This window comes from Cryptomeria japonica, chromosome 3 (assembly GCF_030272615.1).
Source record: "Cryptomeria japonica chromosome 3, Sugi_1.0, whole genome shotgun sequence".
Taxonomy (NCBI): Eukaryota; Viridiplantae; Streptophyta; class Pinopsida; order Cupressales; family Cupressaceae; genus Cryptomeria; species Cryptomeria japonica.
In genome coordinates this window covers 343,050,642-343,076,374 of record NC_081407.1, presented here as the reverse complement: position 1 = coordinate 343,076,374, position 25,733 = coordinate 343,050,642, and the positions used below count along the sequence as shown (strand labels likewise).

General features: G+C 38.1%; 1 protein-coding gene across 2 annotated transcripts in view; it reads left to right on the top strand.

Moving 5' to 3' along the window:
• LOC131077205 (poly(ADP-ribose) glycohydrolase 1) overlaps positions 1-25,733 on the top strand; it is a 222,434-nt gene that overhangs the window by 139,372 nt on the left and 57,329 nt on the right. For both annotated transcript variants that reach the window (XM_059218304.1, XM_058014641.2), the window contains one exon: positions 18,556-18,628. In XM_059218304.1, coding sequence (XP_059074287.1) covers positions 18,556-18,628 — 73 coding nt within the window. The remainder of the gene's footprint in view (positions 1-18,555; positions 18,629-25,733) is intronic.

Genomic DNA, 25,733 nt, shown 5'->3' with positions numbered 1-25,733 from the left:
AAATTCACTGTTGTAGATGATGTAATATATTATAAGGGCAGAATTAATTTGGTTCCAGAATCTAAATTGAAAAATCAGCTTTTATGTGCTTTTCATGATACACTTGTAGCAGGACATCAGGGTTATGGCAAGACCTACAAGCATATTAGAGAGAGGTTCTCTTGGAAGGGCCTCAAAGATGATGTTTTACAGCATGTACGAGAGTGTATGACTTGCCAACAAAATAAAACTGAAAATACATACCTTGTTGGTCTGCTGCAACCTTTGCCCATTCCGGAGTAGAAGTGGACAGGTATTTCAATGGATTTCATCACTAGACTTCCCAATGTGCAAGGGAAAGAATTTTAAAACTTTTTAATCAATTAAATTCTTTTGTAAAATTGCTTTTAAACTGAAACTGAAATAACAATGCAAAGCAATCACACATGGAACAACTGCACAAGATTTGATGGGGAAACTCATGATGGTAAAAAACACGGTGAGTAATGCTGCTAGGATCTACTGTTCTAATCCAGCCTCACAGTTAGAACCAATTACAATCATTAAGGGCACCAACCCTAAGGATTCACCAAACCTCTATTTTAAGAGCATCAACTCTTTCAACACCCTAACTCCACAATCTGAGCATCAACTCAGAATCTTTGTGACACCAATCAGAATCAAGAGATATTTGTGTGAATGGACTCTAGAAATGCGCCCATGCTAAAGGGGCAAGAACCATGAAATGATCAAAGGACAATGCTAATAGGTGATCAAAATTCAAAATTTGACAAGTTCAAATTTTGCACAAGTCATGCTTGCTCATCAAACAAGCTGATCTTGTGCAAATGAAAGGGAATTTGCCACCATGTTTGTGCAAATGAAGCAAGAAAAGCGAAAATGTGTTTAAAATGGATAAAGAAAAGCTGAAATGTTTGAGCAAATGAAAGGCAAAAGCCTCCCAAGGTAGTGCAAGTGGACCATAAAATGCCGCCTTAGATAACATATGTTTGTGCAAATGAGGGTCTTAATGCCGACTTAGCAAGTTAAGTTGTGCAAACCAAGCACAAAATCCTGCCAACATGGTGCGAATGAAGGCCTAAAAGCCGACTGAGCACATTAACTTGTGCAAATGAGGATTGATATGCCGCTTGATCTAGTGCAAATGAGCACCTAAATGTTGCCAAGGATGTGCAAATATAGAGTCAAAAGCCGCTATCTTGTGCAAGAGACTCAAAATGCTGATTTGGCAAGATGTCATTTGTGCAAAGGAGAGGTTAAATGCTGACATCACTTTGTGCAGGCAAACCTTGAAATGCCACCTAGCAAGATTCTTTTGTGTAGATCAACACTAAAATGCCGCCATATTTTGTGCAAGCACATTGTGAAATGCTTCCTAAGCTGGCATCTTAGTGCAAACAAGGCTCCAAAAGCTGAAATTGATCTTGTGCAAATGATGGGGGAAATACCGACCTAGCAAAACAACTCTTTGCAATCAAAGCATGAAAAGCCGCTACACTGAAGTTGTGCAATCACATAGCAAAAAGCCGCCAAGTTGTGCAGATGGAGGATGAAATATCGCCCAACCTAAGTTGTGCAAACCAACATTGGATCAGACCAGCAATCATGAGGAAATCAAATAAAAACTTAGACCATGAAGGAGTCAGGTCTCAAAACTCATAAAAAATCAGACATGGGACCTGTTGTGACGTTTTCACACATCGCCCCATTGCAAATGGGGACCCTTGCTTTTTTTGCTTTTTAGGGTTTGTTCTTTGGGTTTTTTTAGGGTTTTGTTAGTTAGCCTTTGCATTTTGAGTGCTGTCGGGGAGATCAATAGGATAGCAAGTCCGGCTTGAGTGAGGTCCTGATCCTGAAATTTGGCTAAGTCTGAAGTCCTGACCCTGAAATTTGGCTAAGTCTGGAATGTCCTGATCCTGAATTTGACTAAGTCTGGAAACTGAAAAAACCTCCAAAACCTAGATTTTGCAATATAACTCCTGGAGGTCTGAAACCACTCTCAAACATCCTAAAAGCATATATGGAATATAACTTAAAGTATAAGAAAGAAGAAACATAGAAGGAAATGTCACTTAAATGTTATATTCCATTAAAAATTATCCTGATAGAGAGTTTGAAAAGTCAAATTTCGCTCCTGTCCTTCTCCAAGGGTCCAAGGCGAATCGCTCGTGTCCCTCTCCAAGGGACCAGAGCGATAATGCTTAGTGGAGTCATTTCTGACCTTGTTTGGACGAATTGAGACATCAAAGGCATGGTGAAGGACGAAATGAGCATGATAGAGCATCCAGACTTGATCAAAAACAATGAAATGATGAAGTTTTTGCCTAGAAGGTCAAATTCGCTCCTGTCCCTCATTGAAGGACCAGAGCGATTTTCTTTATATGCACAATTTTAGACCTTTTTGGGACATTAACTTTTATTCATAGCATTAAGTAAGATGATATCTTCCTTAGCCAAGACTTTTTTTGATGAAAATTGTAACGATTTGGCCTAGAGAGCAAATTTCGCCCCTGTCCCTCAGTGAAGGACCAGAGCTTAAAATCAAATATTGTAATGTCCCCACTTTGAAATAAAATTCAATAATAAATGATAATAATAAAATTAAAATATTTAAAATTAAATTAAAATATAAAGTAAAATAATTAAATATAATTAAATATGATTAATTAAAAATTAATTAAGTTAATGAAAAGTCAAAAGAAATGAAAGGAAAGGTTGTGACTCCCTCAACAATGAGATATAAAAGGGAGAAGAGAACCTCATTTGAGAGGGGGGATAATTTGGAAATGAGAAGTGCAGATCTGATTTAAATAATAAGTGCAGATCTGATTATGAGAGGTTGTGTCCCTTTCAAAGGGCAGAAATAATGAAGAGTTGCACTCTATCAAAGAGAATGGTGAAAGGGTGTGTCTCTTGCCAAAGGGCATACATGATGAAGAGGTGTGACCTCTCCCTCACATTGAGAGATATAAAGGAAAGGAATCAAAAACATCTAGTAGGATCACCATGGATCAAATCAGATCAGAACTGTTATTAAGTTACAGGCAGTAACATCCTTGTTCTTGGTGGTATGCATGGGGATGTGTTTAATAAGTATGCTTAATATATGAAGCCCGATAATGTTCTTATGCAGAATAAATAGTAATATTAATATGGACTGCAATATGTATGACAGTCATACTTAATTTCATATATATATTCATAATACATAAGAAATTAGTATACGTATAGTCTAAAACATGTTATTACTATCAGTATTTAAGAAGTGGGGAAGGAGATGTTCCTAATAGGGGACATTACAAATGGTTTGATACTTACATTAAGAACTAGGGATGTTTGATGGACGAATAATTTATTTATGAATATTTAATTGATTGATTTGCGAAATATCATTGATTTGATGCATGTTAAGGTGGAGTTGTCTCCTAATATATTCAGTCTGAGTCATAAGTATCTTGAAATTGATTAATTATGGCTAAAGCATCCCTAGACCCATAAGGGGACATTACATACATGAAGAGAGTACTGGAAATAAATGTTCATACACAGCCAAATCAGAATCGTACCAAGCAGATTTCTGATTATTTAAATCAAATAATTATCCAGATAGTGATTCCAAACAATTCCAGGAAGATTACAATAATCAATGAGTCCAACCTGGATGAAGAGTGAATACTGTAATCAAGAAGGAGGCTGCGGCAAACGTCCAAAGCTCTTACACAGCTCCACGTGGGAAGAGAAACGGCTGCAAAGTACGACCGTACGGCTGTTAGGTGATGCCAAGCTGGAAACCCCAATCTCCACGCTGAACCCTAACTCTGTCCACTGAATCCTCTAGAAAAGATGTCGTACCAACTCTAAGGCACCGAAAACTGAATGCAAGAACCAAATAACCACTGTGTTGGGGGCTACGTCCCAGACAGGCAAGACCTTGGGGTTTTCGTCCCAGATGCTAAATCGCTTTCCAGAGCAAATTCTCCAAATCAAAGATGAAAATGTGTAAAGATGGATGATAATTAGGTTACCATCTCCTTATAACTCCTCCCCTCTAGCTCGAACCCTAAAAGTGTATGAAAAGTGCGCTTAGGCTTATAAAGTCTTATTTCTCATTTGTAGTCACCAAGTATAGAGAAAATGCCACTTTTTTAATATAAAAGAATTCCGTTCATCAAAAGGGTCCCTGACAAATGGGAAACGTTTAGAAAAGTTCAAGACCTTTCCAACGAGCTATAACACATGGGCATATGCATCCAGATGAAGCCAAAAACCCCTTATTACTCCAAAATGGCTATAAACATAGCCTTATTTAATTAATTAAACGCTAAGTTAGGAAATATTTAAATATATTAAAAATATAACCCAAATAGCTGCAGAAGGCTCAAATGACTCCAAAAGCCTGAAACGGAACCTGCCACCTGTCTGTGACTAAAGTTGGAAATCATGGATCCACTGGCAATCTTATCCCTAAAATCTAGGGATGCTCCTAGAAACAAGGAAACATACCCAAATCTTTTGAAATTGAAACCAAGGAATAGTCTCATGGAAACCCAACCCTGGATACTGTCATAACCTCCTAAATAGTAGGAATAGCCTCCACAAATGTAGGAACTGCCTCCTAAAATTAAGGAACTGCTCCAAATTGGTCTACTACTGCCAGAACACCAAATCCCAAACACTGAATATCCTCATTGAGTCTCTATCCACCACTGTCAGCCTACAAGACCCCATAATAAGCTGACTCACATGGGTCTGCTAGACAGAGCTAAAGAGGGGACATGACAGTCCTCCCCTCTCGGAGATGCTTGCCCTCAAGCAACTGCAACGTTGGATGCTGCAAAATAGACTCACCCTCCCAAGTGGCATCCTCTATGGGAAGATCTCTCCAACGTACCAAATACTCCCGAAGCACCCTGCTTCTCAGCCACCATTCCCTCACCTCAAGAATCTCTTCAGGAACCAAAGTCAATTTACCTTCCTCATCCATGGGAGGCAAATCGGGTGATACTGTAATATGCTGTCCAAGGGCATTTTTCAGGCATGATACGTGAAACACATTATGAATTTTACTGCCAGGTGGTAAGTCAACCTCATAATCAACCTCTCCAACGCGCTTGAGAACTCTATATGGCCCATAAAAACGAGGTTTGAGCTTCTCATCTCGCCCGCTTTAAGGGTGCTCTGTCGGTATGGCTGTAAGCATAGGAAAACAATGTCGCCCACCTCAAATGCTCTCTTAGTCGTATGCCGATCAGCGTACATCTTTTGCTGATTCTGAGCATAATGTAAGTTCTCCCTGAGAGATCTCATGATGTCCTGGTTCTCCTGTAACCCATCCTAAACCAAAGGAACTCTACTATCACTCAAAGCCAAATCAATGAAGGATAATGCCTCGTAACCATAAAGAGCTCTGAAAGGAGTCATATCTATGGACATGTGGTGCGTAGTATTGTAACAATACTCGCCCAAATACAACTAGCGTACCCATGCCTTCTGCTGCCCCGATACATAGCTGCGCAAATATCCCTCAATCAACTTATTGACTATCTCGGTCTGTCCATCTGTTTGAGGGTGGTAACTAGTACTAGGTGTCAACTCTGTGCCTCCTAGTCTGAAAAGTTCCTGCCAAAAGGAACTCATGAATCTACTATCCCTGTCACTCACTATGGTCTTCGGAAGACCTTGGAGTCTAAATACCTCTCTGAAAAATAGCTCAGCCACCTGAGATGCTGAGAAATCAATTGCAATGGGAAAGAAGTGGGCATATTTTGATAATCTATCTACTACAACATAGATACAATCTTTCCCCTGAACCCGAGGAAGACTTGTAATGAAATCCATAGAAATCCATGTCCACTTCTGTTCCAGTATAGGCAAGGGCTGTAACAAGCTAGCGGGGTAGGTATGCTCCGACTTGTTTTGCTGACAAGTCATACACTCACGGACATGACGCAAAACGTCATCTTTAAGACCCTTCCACGAGAATCTCTCCCGGACTACTCGGTAAGTCTTACCATACCCTGGATGTCCTGCTGTGGGAGTATCATGAAAAGTATGCAAAATTTGTTCCTTCAACTGTGAACCAGGAACAAGATAAACCCTGCCCTTGTAGTAGATAACGTCATCTACCACACTGTATCTATCATCCACTACCAATCCATCCATGACCTCACAAGCATGATGATTTTTCGAACACTCAACTAAAAGTTGAGCCTTCCAATCTGCTGAAATCTCGCTCAATGAACATAGGGCAGCAAGTGAGGGTTTTCTAGAAAGTGTATCAGCCACAGTATTATTCTTCCCCTTTATGAACTCGATATCGAAATCATAAGCTTGAATCTTGCTCACCCATTTTTGCTGTCGATCATTGAGCTCTGTCTGATCTAGGAAATATTTTAGATTGTTGTGGTCTGTTCTTACCACGAATTTGCTGCCAACAAGATACTGTCTAAATTTGGCTAAGGCATGCATAATAGCCAACATTTCCTTATCATAGGTGGAGTACCTTCCTACTCTCATAGGCAATGGGGTGTCTATTTTGCATCAAAACCGCTCCTATGCCCAAACCTAAAGCATCACACTCCAGAACAAATGGCTGCGAGAAGTCAGGGAGTGCCAAAACTAGGCAAGTGCTCATAACCTCCTTGAGTCTGTCAAAGATCCCCTGTGCTTGTTCTGTCCATCTGAATGCCCCTTTCTTTGTGAGGTCTGTCAAGGGTGCTGCCAACTGAGAGAAACCCCTCACAAATCCCTTGTAATAAGCACATAGGCCAAGGAACCCACATAACTCAGTAATGTTCCGAGGGCGGGGCCAATCCCGAATCGCCTGAATCTTCTCCTCATGCACCTTCACTCCATCAGCACTGATCACATGACCCAAATATAAGACCTCTCTAAGTCCAAACTCACATTTGGACAACTTAGCAAATAGAGTCTGGCTCTCCATAATGCTAAGTACCTCCTCAACATGTCTGAGATGGTCCTCCCAAGTGCGATTGTAAATCAAAATGTCGTCAAAGAACACTAGAACTAACTTCCTCAACTGTTTGTTGAAGATATGGTTCATACAAGACTGGAAAGTGGCCGGTGCATTGGTGAGGCCAAAAGGCATTACCAGGAACTCATAGTGCCCATAGTGCCAACGAAAGGCAGTCTTGTGTACATCCTCTGCTCGTACACGTATCTGATGGTAACCTGAATGTAGATCAATCTTAGATAAGTAGATAGCTCCATGATGCTCATCCAACAACTCATCAATGCGTGGAATAGGGTATCTATTCTTGATTGTCTTCTTGTTCAAGGCCCTGTAATCTATACACATTCACAGAGTCCCATCCTTCTTCTTAACAAGCACTACAGAAGAAGCAAAGGGGCTAGAGCTCAGGCGAATGAAACCCATGTCCAACAACTCGTGAATAGTCTTCTCAATCTCATCCTTGTAGGCTCTAGGATGACGATATGGAGTGGTAATCATTGGCTTAGCTCCATCCTCCATCTCTATCCCATGCTCCAACCCTCTATCTAGAGGTACACCAGGAGGTATGTCACCAAAGACTCTCCCATGACGGTCCATCACCGACTGAATATCAACATGAAATTCCCTGCTATCCTGAGGTGTAAGTGTTTTGGACTTCACAAAACAATGTGTAGCCCAAATCACATCATTATGTCTAATAATAGTCTCCATCCTATGAGAAGACACCTCTTTAGGCCCACCGTTTGAAGCTGCCCTCAAGATAGTCTTCTTCCCTCCAGAAAGGAACTCTAACTGCATAGGATGGTGATCAATAATGTATCGCTCAATACCCTGTAACCACTGCATGCCCAAAACCACATCATAATCCTCCAATGGGAGCACATAAAAGTCATCTGTCAGAGTATAATCCCCCATCTGAATACTAAGCTATGGAATCCGTTTAGTACAGCCCAAAACTGCACCATCTACAACCTTAACTCCAAACCCCCCAAACTCCTCAAACTGTAACCCACGCCTATCAACTAACTTCTGATCAATAAAATTGTGCGTGGCGCCTGTGTCTACCAAACTCATAACCCGCTGACCCCTAAGTGTACCTTTCAATCGAAAGGCGTGAAACGTGGGATAACTGGAGAGGGTAGCAATAGTCACTTTGGCTGACGCCAAAGGCTTAGGGGTGTCTATCTCCAACTGTGGTTGCTCTTGTTCAACCTCCTTTGTACAATCCTCAGTATCAGTGTCAGGTACCTCCTCATCTCCCAACTCAGATGTCACCTCAATCAAACGAACCTTGCCCTTGCCCATACAACGGTGCTCGGGCTCCCAAGGCTCTTTGCATGAGAAGCATAGTTTCATCCTTCTCAGATCATTCCGTGTTTCCTGGTCCATCTTGGGAGGTCTAGCTGTCTGTCCATCTCTAAACTGAGAGGTATTGGCCTTTTGAGGAGCCCGTGAATCCCTGAATGGCTTCTTATCTGTCTGGTAAGAAGTAGGAGTGGTATCCAGTCTCAATGTCACATTTATGGCGTCCTTAAGAGTGGCCGGCTTGAAAGCACGTACCCATCCCTTAAGCCTGTCCTGTAGTTCCTCAATGAATAGCATCACACTACGCCTCTGGGGCATATCAGGTACCATAACTGCAATACGCTGGAACTCATTAATATACGCCTCTGCATGCCCAGTCTGTCTCAGATGTGCTAACTCCCTGTAATAGAGCTCTGTGTCCTTACGGTCAAACCTAGAAATGAGGCGCTCAGTGAACTTTGCATAGGAGTGGACCATGGCGTGGTCCTGGGTGACCAATCTGTGGTGCCACCAATCATAGGCAACCCCATCTAAATGTAAGACAACAAACTGAATAGCATCACTCTCAGGCATGGGTCTTAGTGATAGATATATATCCAGCTTGTGCACCCATGCTCGTGCACTCGTACCACTAGTCCCATCATATGTAGCCAATGTGATCTTTCCAGTAGCTCTACTGAGGTCATAGTTTTGTTGCTGAGGCCTATAGCCCCGGTCTCCTCTGAACCTGGCGGTATCTCTACGCTGTGCACAATATTGTGGAAAAGGAAAAACATCCCTAACCTCTGGGGGTAGGGCTCTCCACTCAGTTGTAGCCGCCCTGACTGAATCCTGAAAATCCACCTTTGGTGGCTCTACCTGTATCGGCTGCTCACCTGGTATAAACCGAGGAAATAATGGTCTATCCCTAACTGGTGTATGATGTCTCTCATGCCTAGGGGAATGATGAGAGCTCCCAGTTGATGTATGAGATCCCTGACTATGTTGGCTTCCAGCCACAGATACTGATCTACTCTGTTTGCCTCTGTGTCTGTCCACTTCCAACCGCTCCAGGGTAACCTGTATCTTGTCTAAGGTCTGAAAAATCCTGGGCTGGGTAGTGATGAGAGTCCTCATCATCTCTCTCTCTTGTCTGTCTTCCTCAGCCTGATTTACTTCGGCACCCACCTGTTCATCTACCATGATAGGTTCCTGTTCTCTCCCACTCTCACGCTCGTACTGAGCTCTTCTGCGGGTATAGTATCTGTATAAGTCACTTCTTCCCGGATGCATAGAAGAAAAATAAAACTTAGCCCCACAGGCTGTCAGGCAAATAGCTTTGATACCATTGAAAGATCCTTGATGGATCCCTTCGCTGATCTGCTGTAGTTTTTTAAATTATTTTAATTGAATTTCTAGTTTATTACTATAATCTTCCAGAAATAGACAGAAGTTGTAGAAGGTTGAGTTCTTCTTATGTTTTGATAGTTTTTTAGCAAGTAATAATTGAAGAACAAGTACATGAAGAGAGTACTGGAAATAAATGTTCATACACAGCCAAATCAAAATCGTACCAAGCATATTTCTGATTATTTAAATCAAATAATTATCCAGATAGTGATTCCAAACAATTCCAGGAAGATTACAATAAGCAATGAGTCCAACCTGGATGAAGAGTGAATACTGTAATCAAGAAGGAGGCTGCGGCAAATGTCCAAAGCTCTTACATAGCTCCACGTGGGAAGAGAAACGGCTGCAAAGTACGACCATACGGCTGTTAGGTGACGCAAAGTGGAAACCCCAATCTCCACGTTGAACCCTAACTCTGTCAACTGAATCCTCCAGAAAAGATGTCGTACCAACTCTAAGGCACTGAAAACTGAATGCAAGAACCAAATAACCATTGTGCTGGGGGCTACGTCCCAGATAGGCAAGACCCTGGGGGGTTTTCGTCCTAGATGCTGAATCGCTCTCCAGAGCAAATTCTCCAAATCAAAGATGAAAATGTGTAAAGATGGATGATAATTAGGTTACCATCTCCTTATAACTCCTCCCCTCTAGCTCGAACCCTAAAAGTGTATGAAAAGTGCGCTTAGGCTTATAAAGTCTTATTTCTCATTTGTAGTCACCAAGTATAGAGAAACGCCACTTTTTTAATATAAAAGAATTTCGTTCATCAAAAGGGTCCCTGACAAATGGGAAACATTTAGAAAAGTTCAAGACCTTTCCAACGAGCTATAATACATGGGCATATGCATCCAGATGAAGCCAAAAACCCCTTGTTACTCCAAAATGGCTATAAACATAGCCTTATTTAATTAATTAAATGCTAACTTAGGAAATATTTAAATATATTAAAAATATAACCCAAATAGCTGCAGAAGGCTCAAATGACCCTAAAGCCTGAAACAGAACCTGCCACCTATCTGTGATTGAAGTCGAAAATCATGGATCCACTGGCAATCTTATCCCTAAAATCTAGGGATGCTCTTAGAAACTAAGAAACATACCCAAATCTTCTGAAATTGAAACCAAGGAATAGTCTCATGGAAACCCAACCCTGGATACTGTCACAACCTCCTAAATAGTAGGAATAGCCTCCACAAATGTAGGAACTGCCTCCTAAAATTAAGGAATTGCTCCAAACTGGTCTACTACTGCCAGAACACCAAATCCCAAACACTGAATATCCTCACTGAGTCTCTATCCACCACTGTCAGCCTACAAGACCCCATAATAAGCTGACTCACATGGCTCTGCTAGACAGAGCTAAAGAGGGGACATGACAGCTTTGAACATTGGCCTTTAGGCTCTCTACCTCGAAGTCCTTGTCTTGAACTATTTCCTGCTCTAGCACATCGGAGATTGTGAGGAAGACCTTGTCTTGGATTGCTTTGTGTTGAAACTAAGTAGCTTTGGTAAGATAAATGATTGAATGAGAGACTTCATTTATCTCTCATTCAATCATCTACCTTATCGATGTAACTACAAGCTAATGGTAGACTTCATGATTGAGTGAATAAACTTGTTATAATCATCTTTATATGCATTTCATATTCCAAGCATCAGATTGCACATTTCGACACTTGGACATCATTACAAATTTGTCATCGATTGTGCTATGACCATATTTCTTATGCTGTGGTGTGATTATAATTAAGCAGATTGGATTTATGTTATCTGTCATAATTATCATATTATAACACCAATTGATGTTATCATATGATAACTATGATAGTTATCGTATTAAACTTGCTCTTGCTTTAATACCGATCTGTTATCGATCTACATTATAATCGTATTGCACTTGTATCATACCGATTTGTTTTCGGTTATCATAATAATAAAATAGCATTCGAAACAATACCGATTTGTTATCGGTTAATATAACAATTAAATAGCATTTGATTTGAACCGATAGTTATTGGTAAACACCTTAATGAATCGGCGCTTGTGAACCGATCAAGACGTGTCTTGATCGGGCATGTCAAGAGACATGCCCGGTCAAGGCATGCGTTGATCGTTGGGCATCACACACACACACACACACACACACACACATATATATATATATATATATATATATATATATATATATATATATGCCGTGAGAAATGCTGCAGATATCATCGAAATCAATAATTGTTATCTACAACAATCTGCAATATAAGAAGGAACAGTCAATACAAACAGTAAAAGATTAAATATATTCCTTAAGCATTGAAGTAATTCAATAAGAAAGTAAAAGAATATCTAAATCCTTACAACTTCAGATTTTGAACATAAATTTGAATTACATTTACACTTTGATTGTTTCTTCTATTTTGGCATCTTCAATCTTCATCTTTTCCAAGGAATATTTATGAATTGAGGAATATTTCTTTGCCTTCTTCTTTTCTTGAAGTCTTCGAGGTCTAGATGGCCATGGTCAGTATCTCCAACCTTCTTCCACTTTGTTATGATCTTGGACACCAGTTGTGGTCCCTTATTGTTGAACTTCACCTACACCTATCTAGAAATCTCTCCTTGAGCTGACATCTACCACTTGGAAATCATGAAAAGTTTCTAAACTAAAAACAATAAGAGGGTGTGATGTTAATTTCCAGCCTGGAGTGCAAAGTTTGAAGGAATTTTCAAAGGATAATTCTTAGACTTAGTAAAATTTTGGAACTTAGCCAAATTTTCTATTTCTTCTTTTTCAACACGAGGGCGAATTTCATCTTGTTTTCAAACTTTGCTTTATTTCACCTATACTTAGTCAAATTTCCTTAATTTTCGCTTTTCTTTTCAAGACTTAGGTGAATCTCTTTTTGATTCCATCTTTTTGCTTTAATTGGCCTATGCCTTCAACACTTAGGTGATTTTTCTCTTCTCTTCTCCCCTAGGCGGACCTTGCTTGCTTTCAAGGAATTTTTTCCTATAGTGAACTTGCTTCTTGTTTTAATCTTCTTTTCTTTTATTCCTCAACACTTAGCCAAAATTCTTGAATTTTCCCCCCAACACTTGGGCGAATTCTATCTTCATCCACCTTGGGTGAACTTTGCATGAGACGAAGGAATTTTCCTCTTCTTAAGGGCGGACTTTACTTTGTGTGGATTCTTCACCAAGTAGGTGGACTTCATGATGGCACAGGATTTTCCTCATCCTCCTAGGGGGATTTCACCTCTTGGTTGGAAATTTTCTTCATGACTTAAGGGTCTTCCAAGTTGCCAAGGCGGACTTGCTTGTGGGTTAGGAATTTTGCCACAAGGCATGGGCGGACTTCACCTTTTTTGGGGATAATCCTGCTAGCTTGGGCAGACTTCACATGTGGTTGGGAATTTTTCATGGTTGCCAGGGGTGGAGTTTGTGAGGCTTTGAAATTTTTTCCATAGGGAGGGCGGACTTGGTATGAGGACAAGAGTTTTTCCAAGTATGGAGGGCAGACTTTGCTTGAAGCAAGAAATTCATCCATGTCTCCCAAGGGCAGATTTCATGTGCCGTTAGGGATTTTCCATGGTTAGAGAGAAAACTTGACTTTGAAATAAGGAAATTCCTTTCTTACTAGGGCGGACTTCATGAAGCCTTGGAAATTTTGCTTGGAGAAGGGCAGACTTGGTGTATAAACAAGGAATTTCTTCCTTGAGCTGGGCAGAATTCATAGTTGATCAAAAAAATTCACCCTTAGCTGTTCTTCATATTTAGCCAAGGAATTTCTTAATTTGCAAAGCTGGTTTGACACTTGACCAAGGAGATTTCCTTTTTTCCCAGGGCGAACTTGATGATTTATAAGGAATTTTTCAAGTATTCTTCAGCGGACTTGGTTGGGAATCAAGGAATTCCTCCATGGATATGCATTCTTCATGTTTCAACGAGGAATTTTCTTCATCCAAATTCTAGACTTAGTCAATTTTGAAAGTTATTTGATGCTTGGTTTGGTTTGGATGAATTCTCCTAACTTGACATTTCTCCTGACCCAATGACCACCTATGATCTCAAACAAGCAAAAAAGCAACTTTCTATTTTTAGAAAAAAAACAACTTTTGATTTTTAGAAAAAAAAGTAACTTGAAAAAGCAAGTTCCTAGATTGGCCCCAAAATGCAAAAATCAAAACTTTCTAAATTTAGAAAAAGGAAAAAAAAATTCCTAAAAAATAGGAAGTTGTCAAAATTGGTCCCAAGAAATTCCAATTTGAATCCTTCGACCTGTCTGAGAACCTCCGTAGCATTAGAATGTCCATTTGACCCCTTTTCCTCATTAATTTTGGCGACTCCTACAAATTTTGAAGATTTGACTCATTTGCGAAGGCAAGAGAGTGGAGACAAAACCTTAAGAAGCCAAAACACAACCCTAAAAAGTGAAAACAAGGGGGTCCCCATTTACAATGGGGCGATGTGTGAAAGTGTCACAACAGGTACCTGGGGAAGGGAAACTCAGACACATTGGTGGTGAACAATGAAATGCACATTGAGAATGATGTCTGAAAGTTTGATGCTAAGTGACTTAGGAAAAATCATATTTAGATTGGAAGGCATGTTGTGATGAGGAGCTCTAGGCATTTGATGACACACACTTAGAAGATTGGCATGTTGCAATGCTTAGTCTTCAAGAACCTAATAAAGACAAAAAGGGACAAAAAGAGGAGGAACATATAGACAAATTAGGGCGAGACACAACAATTAATAAATTAGGCATTTTGGTCTATAAAAATATTTATTACGGAAAGAGCACATGACATCTGCTTCTCCTCTGCTTCATTCCCCAATAACACAGGTGATGATAGCATTAGATCACCAAGCCTCACCCCTTGCTCTGCATTATTTGCTTGACTTTCTAATTGGGGTTGAGAAAATTTCTGAAAATTATTTGGTAGAAAATGCTTCAAGAGTCATAGTTGCTCATTAGTCAAGGAGATAGAAAACACTAATTTTTTCTCAAAACCCTTCTAAATGTTGACTTTTGACCATGGAGCACTCCCATGCCTAGATGTAATGTCCCTATTTTTACTACATCCTATTTCGGGAGCATTAGTCAATTTTCAGTGTTTTTCATAGGTCTCTTGATTCGTTGGGGTTCCAATGTTCTTGATGAGCTCAGTTCTTAGTTTCAATGGGTTTTTACAATAGTTGCTATTACAATAAGTGTTTGCATTCCACCAAACTTTTTGGGTTTTTTGGGGTTTTTTCTCTTTGGTCTTCAAAGAACATTGCTATTTATGGTAAGTTCTTGCATTGCACCAATATTTATGAGTTTTCTGTTTTTCTAGGTTTGTTGTCATTGGTCTCCGAAAAACACTACTATTTATAGGAAGTGCTTGCATGGTACCGATCATTCTAGGTTATCATATGTCAGCTTCAATTGGTTCTAGCATGTTCGATTCTCTGCTCGGTGCCTTGGTGAGTTTCTGTAAGGTGATGAAAATTATTTTAATATTTATACTTCAAGTGTTTTAAAATTGACTTTTCAATAATTAAGTGAATTAATATTTCGAAAAGTGTCTCCAATTGGGATGCTTGGGCTATGGGAGACATAGGTTGTTTCTAGAAGTTATATGAGGGCCTTTTTTGAGCGAATATTATGGTAATTTGTGTCATTGACGTCAAATGTATGTGTTTACTGAGTGCTTTTGTGTTCAGACTGTGCCACTTGGGTGGCCTCTAACAGATGACTTTGCAGATTCGTATTCAGCTTACCTTGTAGACTAGTGTTTAGTTTGTGCCACCTATGTGGCCTATTTCAAGAGGGCCTGATATGTCTTCAGGCGTTTCTCATCTGCTCTCTTTTCGGTTCACAGGACATTCTTGACACCTGGAAATGCATTGAAGCTCGTGGTATCAATGGCTGTGTATTCTGGAGTTCTAATGCAGTTAGGAGTGGTTGCCACTTAGTGAATTCAGACACTTCTTCGCAGAGGCGTTCTCTTTTCTTCTGAATTCAAACAGCTTTAGTTGTTAACAGCCGTTTCTGGTTGCTTCAGTTTTGGCCATTTTTGTTGATGATGTGGAAGGGACTTATGTTTTTTTTTCTGTGCGTATTTGATTTGCAGTTAAAGCTATGCACAGACTTTAATTTTTTTTTACAATGAAGACTTTCTTGGCATCCCACGTGTGTGTATGGTTTTTGATATTCTTTTCGGGCCTATTGGTAACAACCCGAACAGTCTGTGCTCAAAACTTGGCAGGCTCGTATTCACAAAATAATCATAACGTCATACATAGTCCGTGTCGAATGGGATTGAAGTGTAACTGAAAATTTTGCAAGATATGTAAGGTGTCAACTTACATTCTTCTTTTTTTACGATTGGAGATAGTCGCCTTTCTTTGCCGCAAAATAAAAAGTGAGTTCGATTCATAAAATAAAAGGTTTCTGTTCAAAATAATAGCAGACGTTTTTTAAAAGTCGTGTGTTTTTAAAAAAAAAGACTGTTGGCCCTCAGCTTGGATATAATTTCCTTTTAATCCGTTTTGCAAAAAGTGAATTTGGTGTGGAGCGATGAAAAGTGCAGATTATCGGGTCAAAAATAAAAACATGAAACGGGAAGTTGTTGAAGCAAATGAGGGTGTGAAATATTAAAAATATGCAGAGAAATCGCAGTGGTATATAGTTTTCTTGTGTGAGTTATGCCATTTGGGAAGGGTGTTATGCGTTCTCCGTGAGGTGTGCCTTTGCTGGAGTTGTGCTCCAGACAGTTCAGATTATCACGGTTCATATGTGAAGCTTGTTTTTAAAAATTATATTCAGAGATCTTTTTGAAAGACTGATTATACTGTTTTGTGTGATAAAGCTCATTTGATTTGAAGTTCCTTCAGTCAACCCAAACAGAGGATTTTTGCTGAACTGTGAAATGCTGAGTCAAGATATTTCTTAAGTAACTGTGCATTGATTATATGTGGTTTACTCATTTTCAGAGTAATACATAGAGCTCACTGTTCTTTCAAATTTCTGATCGTGTACCCTGTGTGATTGGGTTTGTGCTCTATAAGGTTGGAGCCTTTGTAATGAGTTGTAGCTCATAGTGATAGCAGTCGCTGATATTCTGAGTGGGTGCTCTGTTGAGAGTTGGAGCTCTCAGATGTAACTGGGTTGTAGCCCATTTGATTTAGTGCATACCTTGGTTTTTTACCCTGCTGGGTTTTCCATTTGATAAAATTTTTGTGTCCTTGTCCCTCTGATTATCTTGTTCTCAGTTTTGTGTTTTCAAAAGTTTCTAATTTTTAAAATACTGATTCACCCCCTCCCCCTCTCAGTATCTGTTTGTCTTTCATATTATATTTGAATATTTTAATTTGCCTTAAATTCTCCCTCCAATTGTATATTTTGGGATTTGGGTTCTCATTCTCTCATTTTGCTTGTGTCAACACAACAAGATGTTGTTGAAATGAATTTCTTTGGATTGTTGGGGACGAAAAGACTCTTTAGTTAGCCTGGTTTTGGTGATGCAAGATCCACTCTAGCTGGTTGTTGATTTCAGTTTGAGTTTTCAGTGATTTGCTCAAGTTTGGTGACAAGGGTTTGAAGTAGATGAGGATATATGAAGTATTTTGATTTGGGTTTGCAGATTTTGGTGAGTTTGATCCTTTTGCAGAGTTGTTTGATTTTCTTGCACATTCTGGAGTTTTTCCTATGCTGGCCTACCATTTTAGCTATCCAGAGACTCACATATTTGATCATAACTTTGAGATTACTCCATATTTCATTTTGGGTAATTTTTGCAATGCATTTCCTTTCGCTGGGCGAGGAAGATCAGTGGTTTATTTGCAGATTTGGTTAACATTTGATTTTTACTTGCCAGTTGCCCATTTTGGGAGGGCCATACAACTCTTCTTGGCCACCTTTGCCTCCTGCTGCCCTTTCCTCTCCCCATATCTGGCAGTTCCAGCCACAAGGCTACAAGGAATGAATTAAACATGCTAAAAAAATGCGAAAAATCTGGTGTTAAATCAACTGTAAAACCCTCTATGCCTCTTTCAGTGGGATGAACAACAAAGAATGGGAGAACCAGGAATGAAACATCTGCCATTACATGACTTAAATAGTGTTTTTGGCTCAATCAATCATTCAATTTATTGATATCATGGTTGAAATCTATGAAAATTGACAGCAGTAGTAATTATCCCAAACTTATGATTGTGGTACAAAGATCATTTAAATAAGTCATTTCCAAAATTTTCAGAGGAGAATCACATGTAGTTGTGAAATATAGGGCAGAAAAATAGCTTGAGAATCATAGAAAAAATAAGAAAATCCAAACTTTTTGATCATCAACAATCTAAATATTTAACACAATATGACTTACCTCTTTCTTCTCATTAAGAATAAGGAGTGAAACATGTGCTCTTATATGCTATTGAGGAGGATGGAATGAATTCAGTTGATGCTTGCTGAGCTATTTTCTTATATACATATTATGTGAGATGCATTTGAAATAAGAATGAAGATATTGTAAAATAATTGCTACATCCTTATTGAATTTATGAGATGCTATCACTTGTTTTAGTTCTAAGGTAGCTTAACGTACCAAAAATATTGACAAGTTTTCTTGAGTCAAGGCCATGCACTTCATTACCTATTCAATTAAACATAAATCAAATACCCTTTTTTCTACTTCGGAGGAAGAACAAGCATATGTAAGCAAAATGGAAACTAAAATTCAATACATATTTTCTAAAGAAATCTTGATTGATTTTTTTTTCATATTTCCATTTTGGTGAGAGTTCTTCTGGGTTTTGATTTTTAACAGACTTTTGGATTGTCTGAAGCATCTTGTGTGCAGTTTTCAAGGATTTAAATTGTGTATTTTGTGATCTCGTTGAAACAGGGAAGTGAATAAAGCTTTCTGTGGATTCTTGGACCATGCAAAGATACACAGACATTTTAGATCCTCCAAAAAAGTAGGTATAAATTCAGAGGAGCAAGAGTTTACTCAATTATCATACATGCAGTTGTAGACTAAAATGGTTGTCACTGCTGCAGTGCTTGTTAGTCCTAGGAATTTTTACTTATTATATTTGTTAGTAATCATTGTTTGCAAAATTATATATTTCATTCATTTGTTTTGAAGGGTAATATTTGGATTTTAACAGTAATCACTCATCTGCGTGGTTCCTTCTAACCGTACCCCGTGCATATTGCACAAATTGCAGACCATAGATTCAAGCACTTGTTTGTTGTTAAGAACAAATGGTACAAGTTCTCACTTTGAGCACTTGTTCATTTACGGGCTTAAAACACTGCATTTTAGGTTTGAAGAAATGCTTTAATGTTAAGTTTTGTAGGGTTTTAAAGCTACTTTAAAAATAACTTTTAGCTTGGAATCTGGATTAATGTTTATTCAAGCCTCACACATTGGATAAGTAGGAATGGGGCTGTTGTAATGTCCCCTACTAGGTTTAGGACCTTTTTAACCATAATTAATCTATCTCAACACACTTATGACTTAAAACTAGATTGATCAGGAGACAAAAGCATCTTAACATGAATCCAATCAGTGATAACATAATCTTCTCCCTGATATTGAATTGATAATTTAATCTGATTTATATTCTCAGTTTTACTTATTCATTCAAATTACTATTTCTATATATATATATATATATATATATATATAAAATTAATTGATTGATTAATTTTCAGATAGTGTTATACAATATATTATAATAATTATAGTCATTATATATTATTCTCTATAATTATATTATTATCATTAGTTCTTCTTAAGAACATTATCGTACTCTTTATATTAAGCATTCATACTAAGCACGTCCCTATGCATACCACTAAGGATGAGAATGATACTGCCTGTATCTTAATAACAGTTCTAATCTAATCTGATCTGTGGTTGATGTGCTTCCAACCAATAAGAACCAAATAGGCAGGTGCTCCAAATATATGGATAGAAGTTAATAAGTTTCCAATTCGATGATCCCCTCCATGATGTTCGAATTTCCTAGATGTCATAATGTGTCTCCCTTTCCTCTTGCAATGAGATCGCCCCCTTTTATATGTGCCAAGGGACCGTTGGATGGGATGAGTCACACAACTTCATTTAAGAAGCGACTCCTCAATTTGTCCGCTGACTCTTCAATGTAACTACTGACCCTTTAACGGTGGACACAACTCTTTTGTTAATTGCACCCTTTCACTTAATCACTGTCTTCGTATTCCCGTTAACCATTAGCTTATTAATCGCTGCAATTATGAGAGCCTTAATTACTTATGGTTGTGTCTGGTATTTAAGCCTACATACTGTGATCACTTATTCAATTGCAATCCCTGTCCAAGTGTCGTAATTGCTATTAGCAATGGACTGCCGTTGTTTCCTTAATATTAATCATTGCTCTTCTTTGTTTTTTTAATAGTCACTTATACCTCAATTGCAATCAAATATAAATATTATTAATAATTGTTGTCTTAACCAATCAGTGATTATTATAATTATTTTTTAGATATATTAAATTAAATAAATAACTAATGAACTATTATATCAAATATACTTAATAAATAATCAACTATCAAAACACCATCATATCAATTGATACGGGGCATGACCGATTTGTAATACTTGTTTATAATTTATTTAATATAATATTAATTTAAATATTTCAAGAATATTATTATTGATAAATAAATATTTATTATTATTAAATACAAACAATTATTCATTGATAAATATTATATTAATCAGTAAATAATAATTGTTTCATTTATGCTATGTATAACGATCAAGGAGGGGACATGACAGCTGTGAGGATAAGATGTGGGAGGTAGGTATCTCCACCCTTATTCCACTCCCACCCTTTTTTCCTTTATTTTAACCTTTTCATTTAAATTTTACATTATCAATATGATATATTGTATTAAATATTATAATATTCTAACAGTGAAGGCATGGAGTCATGGACCATAGAAGGAATCATTACCAAAATCTTTTAAGGAACTGTTAATAGTCATTTCTTGCTACAGGCACTGAGAATCTCATGATATTTTTGTTTTTTACCCTATATATATCAATGGACTACTAGGTTTAACTTAATTCTGCTCAGTGATTTTTTCTGTGAGATTTGAATGAGATTTTAGGGTTTTAAGGTCCAGTTTTAGCAAGCCTTCGAGGACTTCATTGTGATTTCAGGGTGCATTGATCAGATCCATGACAATGCCTTTGAAATTACCAAATATCTTTTTCTTTTGGGTTTCTGAGAAATTCACAGTGGAGGGCTTATGGATATATGTAATCAGTGTTAGAATATATTACGTTGTTAAATGCAGGGCTGTTGGACAAAAATCCATAAGGATTAGTTTTAATGCTTGATACAACATCATGGTCTTTATGAGCCACATGAGGTATTGTCTTAATCTAATAAAGATACACCCATAACTAAACTTGTATCTTTAAAAAAAGTGGAAAGAGATCAATATACAGGATTTTTTGTGGATCAGACTTCAAACAATACCCTTAAACAAGGTCCACAAGGGTCATTAAACTCTCAGTAAATTGAGATTGAAATCTCACTTATGAGGCATAAACATTGACAGAGAATGTTAAACTGGGGCTTTGAACCCAAAAACTTATACTGAAACGTGATAAATTTTTTGAAATCCATGTTCTTTGATTTATCACAGATCATGCAAACAATTGTAAAATACTGATTTCAAATAGAAAGAGACCTGAAAATCCTTTGCCGACAACTTGCTGATTTTAATGGCAATTTATGAACACCAAACATGTAGGAAATTGTTGATTTTTAGTAAGATGAGAAAACATGATTATATCATAGTTTCCTGGGAAAGTTTGGACAGCGAGTTTCCCTGCAAACTGATATTTCTCAGATCTAAGACCTCTGAAACCCACACAATTCGAGATCTGAAACATAAAACAACAATTACATGGAAACTAAGCTAGGTTACCGGGTTTGCCCTTGGGCCCCCCTGGTACGGGTCCTGGTTTGACGGGGTCCGTGGTTCGGGTCCGGTTCGAACTGGGTTTGACCAGGGTTCAAAAAACCCAAAGGTGGTTCAACCCTAGTAGAACCCAGTCGAACCCAGTTGAACCCGGGCGGCTCATAAAGGCAAAAATAATGGCAAATTTAATTTTTTTTTTAATTCCGCCTTCTAAAAAGTGAAACTTATAACCTAAAAGTGACTTCTAAAACATTATATTCACTCATTTCACCTCATTTGTGTTGCAAACAAAAGTTTTATGAGAGCAGGTTGAAGAAAGGGTGAACAAAATTTGGCTTCCAAGATCAAAGAGGAGGAGTTGAAGACTGATTTTTGAAGCTTCAACAAGTGTTGCAGCATCATTTCCATACATTTTCAAGCTTCCATTGGCTGCAAGAGGTAGGTTTTTTAACATTTTTTTCCAACTATTTTTGTTTCACAAATTGTCAAACATGAAACTTGATTTTTTTTTTCATTATTTAGTTTTTGTTTTTGAATATGTTTATATTATTTCTTGCCATAGGAACTAGAATGGCATCTACATCTTCCTCCATTGACAATGAACAAATAATTGCAAAACAAAGAAATGATCCAAATTCTCCCTTATGGAAATATGTGGACATTATAAAACAACTTTCGGGAGGTGGGGGATTCCGTTGGAGATGCCATGGATGTGATATTGAACGTAATAGTTCATATTATCGGGTGGTAGGCCATTTGTGTGGAATAAAAGGAAGAGGCATCAAAAAATGCCCTGGAAAAGATGGTAAACCTATACCAGATGAGACAGTGATGAAATATATTAGGGAGCATGAGGCGGCAGAAGAGAGAGAAGCCCGTAGATTGAACCAAAGCGCATCAAAGAAAACAAAGGGAATTCAAGGCCCTTCTAATCTCAGTATTGTAGTAGAAGACCACCCCTTCTTTGCCACAAATGAACCTCAAAGTGAACCACCCTTGACATGTAAAAGAACAAAGGGGCCTTTAGAAACCACATTCCAAAATGAGAGTAGAAACAATGCTGACGAAGATATAGTAAGGTGCATTTATGCAAATGGGTTGTCTTTCAATGTTGTTCGCTCCCCATATTGGAAGCAAATGATAAAAAGTGTTAATGAGGCTCCAAGAGGGTATAAGAGCCCCAGTTATGAGAAGGTACGTGGAACATTATTGGAGAAAGAGGTGAAGAGGGTTGAAGATGCATTGAAACCCATAAGGGATTCATGGGTTGAGACAGGTGTAACAATTGTTTTAGATGGGTGGAAAGATGCTAAAAACCGTCCCTTGATCAATGTCATAGCGGTGTCCCCTAAAGGGGCGATGTTTTTGAGAGCTGTGGATTGTGAGGGCCAAATAAAAGATGGCCAATTTATTGCAGAAATTCTCATCTCTGCCATTGAGTCTGTGGGACCCCGTAGTGTTGTCCAAGTCATAACAGACAATGCAAAAAATTGTAGAGCTGCTGGTTTGTTGGTTGAGCAACGCTATGATCACATCTTTTGGACACCTTGTGCGGTACATTCACTCATTCTTATGCTACAAAGGATTGGGCAAAAACTAAAATGGATCAGAGATGTGTATGCAGAGGCTGAGGACATCCAGATGTTCATCACAAACCACCACATGTCTCAAGGGATTTTTAGAACCTATTCGAATTTGGAGCTATTGAAGGTAAGTGAAATAGTAATTTAATTTTACATTGATTTTTTTTAATTTTCAATGTTCATAATATCATTGTGTATTCTTCTTTAAAGTTTGGCTTTATTTTTTAATCATTTGGCATTAATTTGTGTTATAGGTTGCTGAGACCCGTTTTGCATCAAACACAATCGTTTTAAGATGACTTGTGAAAGTTAGAGTGGCACTATGCAATATGGTGATCAACACCAATTGGACTGTATGGAAGCACAGTAGCATTGAGAGGGCAGAAAAAATTAGGGATAGAATATTGAATGAGAAATGGTGGGAACTTGTTACATACCTCCTAAGTATCACTAAGCCCATCATGAGCATGATTCGCTATACAAACATGGATAGGCCTTGCATAGGTGAGATTTATGATGGCATTGACTCAATACTTGAAAAAATAAAGGTCACTATAAATGAAAAAGAGAATGACCCCCAAGAGAAATTCTTCAAAGAACTGGAAGTAATTATTGTAGAAAGGTGGAATAAGATGACCACTCCTTTGCATCTTCTTGCCTATGCCTTGACACCTAAGTACTATAGCAATCAGTTTCTTGATAAACCAGGAAGGATTCCACCATGGACAGATCTAGAAGTATCTGATGGGTACAAAGCAACATTTCTTAGACTATATCCCGATAATGATTTGCGAGATGTTGTTACAAATGAGTTCATAGAATTCGCAAATGGGAATGGTCTAAGGGTTGATGCACTTCGTCATAGATCCAAGAAGGATGCTCATAGCTGGTGGTACTTCCATGGCACATGCTTCCAACACCTACAACCCCTCGCTATAAAAGTTTTATCACAAGTAAGTTTAATGAATTAAAATTTTAAATTTACAAGTTTTAGTTTATTTATAGTTTACTTTGTCTTCATAGGTTGCTAGTAATTTTATTTTTATTAATGTATAACTTTAATTGTTTACTTTGTCTTCATAGGTTGCTAGTTCATCTGCTTCAGAAAGAAATTGGAGCACATACTCTTTCATCTACTCAGTAAAGCGCAATAGGCTGCTATCAAAAAGAGCGGAGAATTTAGTATATGTGCATTCCAACCTACGTCTTCTTTCACACAAACGACGGATATAGAGTGACCTTCATGGACAACAAAGTATTGGCTTGGTCGAAGAACTCATCCATCAAGAAAGCTAAAACAATTGGTCAAAAACAAGGCTACTTGTATGAGCTATGCACAGAGCCCAACTTAGCCCTAATTCATGAAACTACAGATGCCAATGAAATCTGGCATAGAAGACTAGGCCATCTAAATTTTAGAGCTTTATCATCAATGGGAGACCTTGTCATAGGTCTACCTAAGCTAAAGCAATATCATTCAGAGGCATGCACAGGATGTGCCCTAGGTAAAAATACTAAAGGTGCTTTTCAGAGTAGTACTAGGAAAACAAGTAAAATTTTAGAGTTAGTTCATTCTGATGTATGTGGACCAATGTCGGTAAATTCATTGGGGGGATTTCTGTATTATGTAATATTTGTTGATGACTACTCTAGGAAAACCTGGATCTACTTTCTGAAATGTAAAGAATCAGAAGAGATCCTTAATAGGTTTAAAGAATTCAAATCACTAACAAAGAACTACTCAGGAAACAAAATTAAAACCCTAAGAACTGATAGTGGGGGGGAATACACATCAGAATTATTTAAAGAGTTTTGTAAAAATTCAGGGATTAAAAGGGAGCTAACAATACCTTACAACGCTCAACAAAATGGGATAGCAGGAAGAAAAAATAGGACAATCATTGAAGCTGTCAAAGCTATGATTCTTGATTAGAATCTGAATATCAATCTTTGGGCAGAAGCAACTAGCACTGCTGTATATATTCAAAACAGATGTCCTCACTCTCATCTTGAAGATAAGACCCCTGAGGAAGTCTTTACTAAATCAAAACCGGATATAAGCCACCTTAGGATTTTTGGATGCCCTGTCTATATTCATGTACCTAAGGAGAAAAGATTAAAATTAGAGCCTTTTGGAAAAAGGGGAATCTTTGTAGGATATAGTGAAACCTCCAAAGCCTAGAGGATATATATACCTAGTCAAAAGAATATTGAACTAAGTAGGGATGTGATCTTTGAAGAAAACTTAGCCTTCAAAAAAGCCCAAAGCTCTCTAGATCCTGAAGTCTATATCCCCACCCCTAGCTTAGATAGAGATCCTACTCCTGAGCTTCAGAGGGAGAATCCTGAGGAAACTATGAGTGAAACTCAAAGTCCACCTAAAGAAAACCTCAAGAAAAAACCACTATGGGCCACCAAAACTGTAGAAGAAGCTTAGAAATTTGTTGCTCCTTTAGGAACCTTCAGAGAAAGCAAAAGGCCTAATAAATTCACTAGCTATGTTGCCCTTATGAAT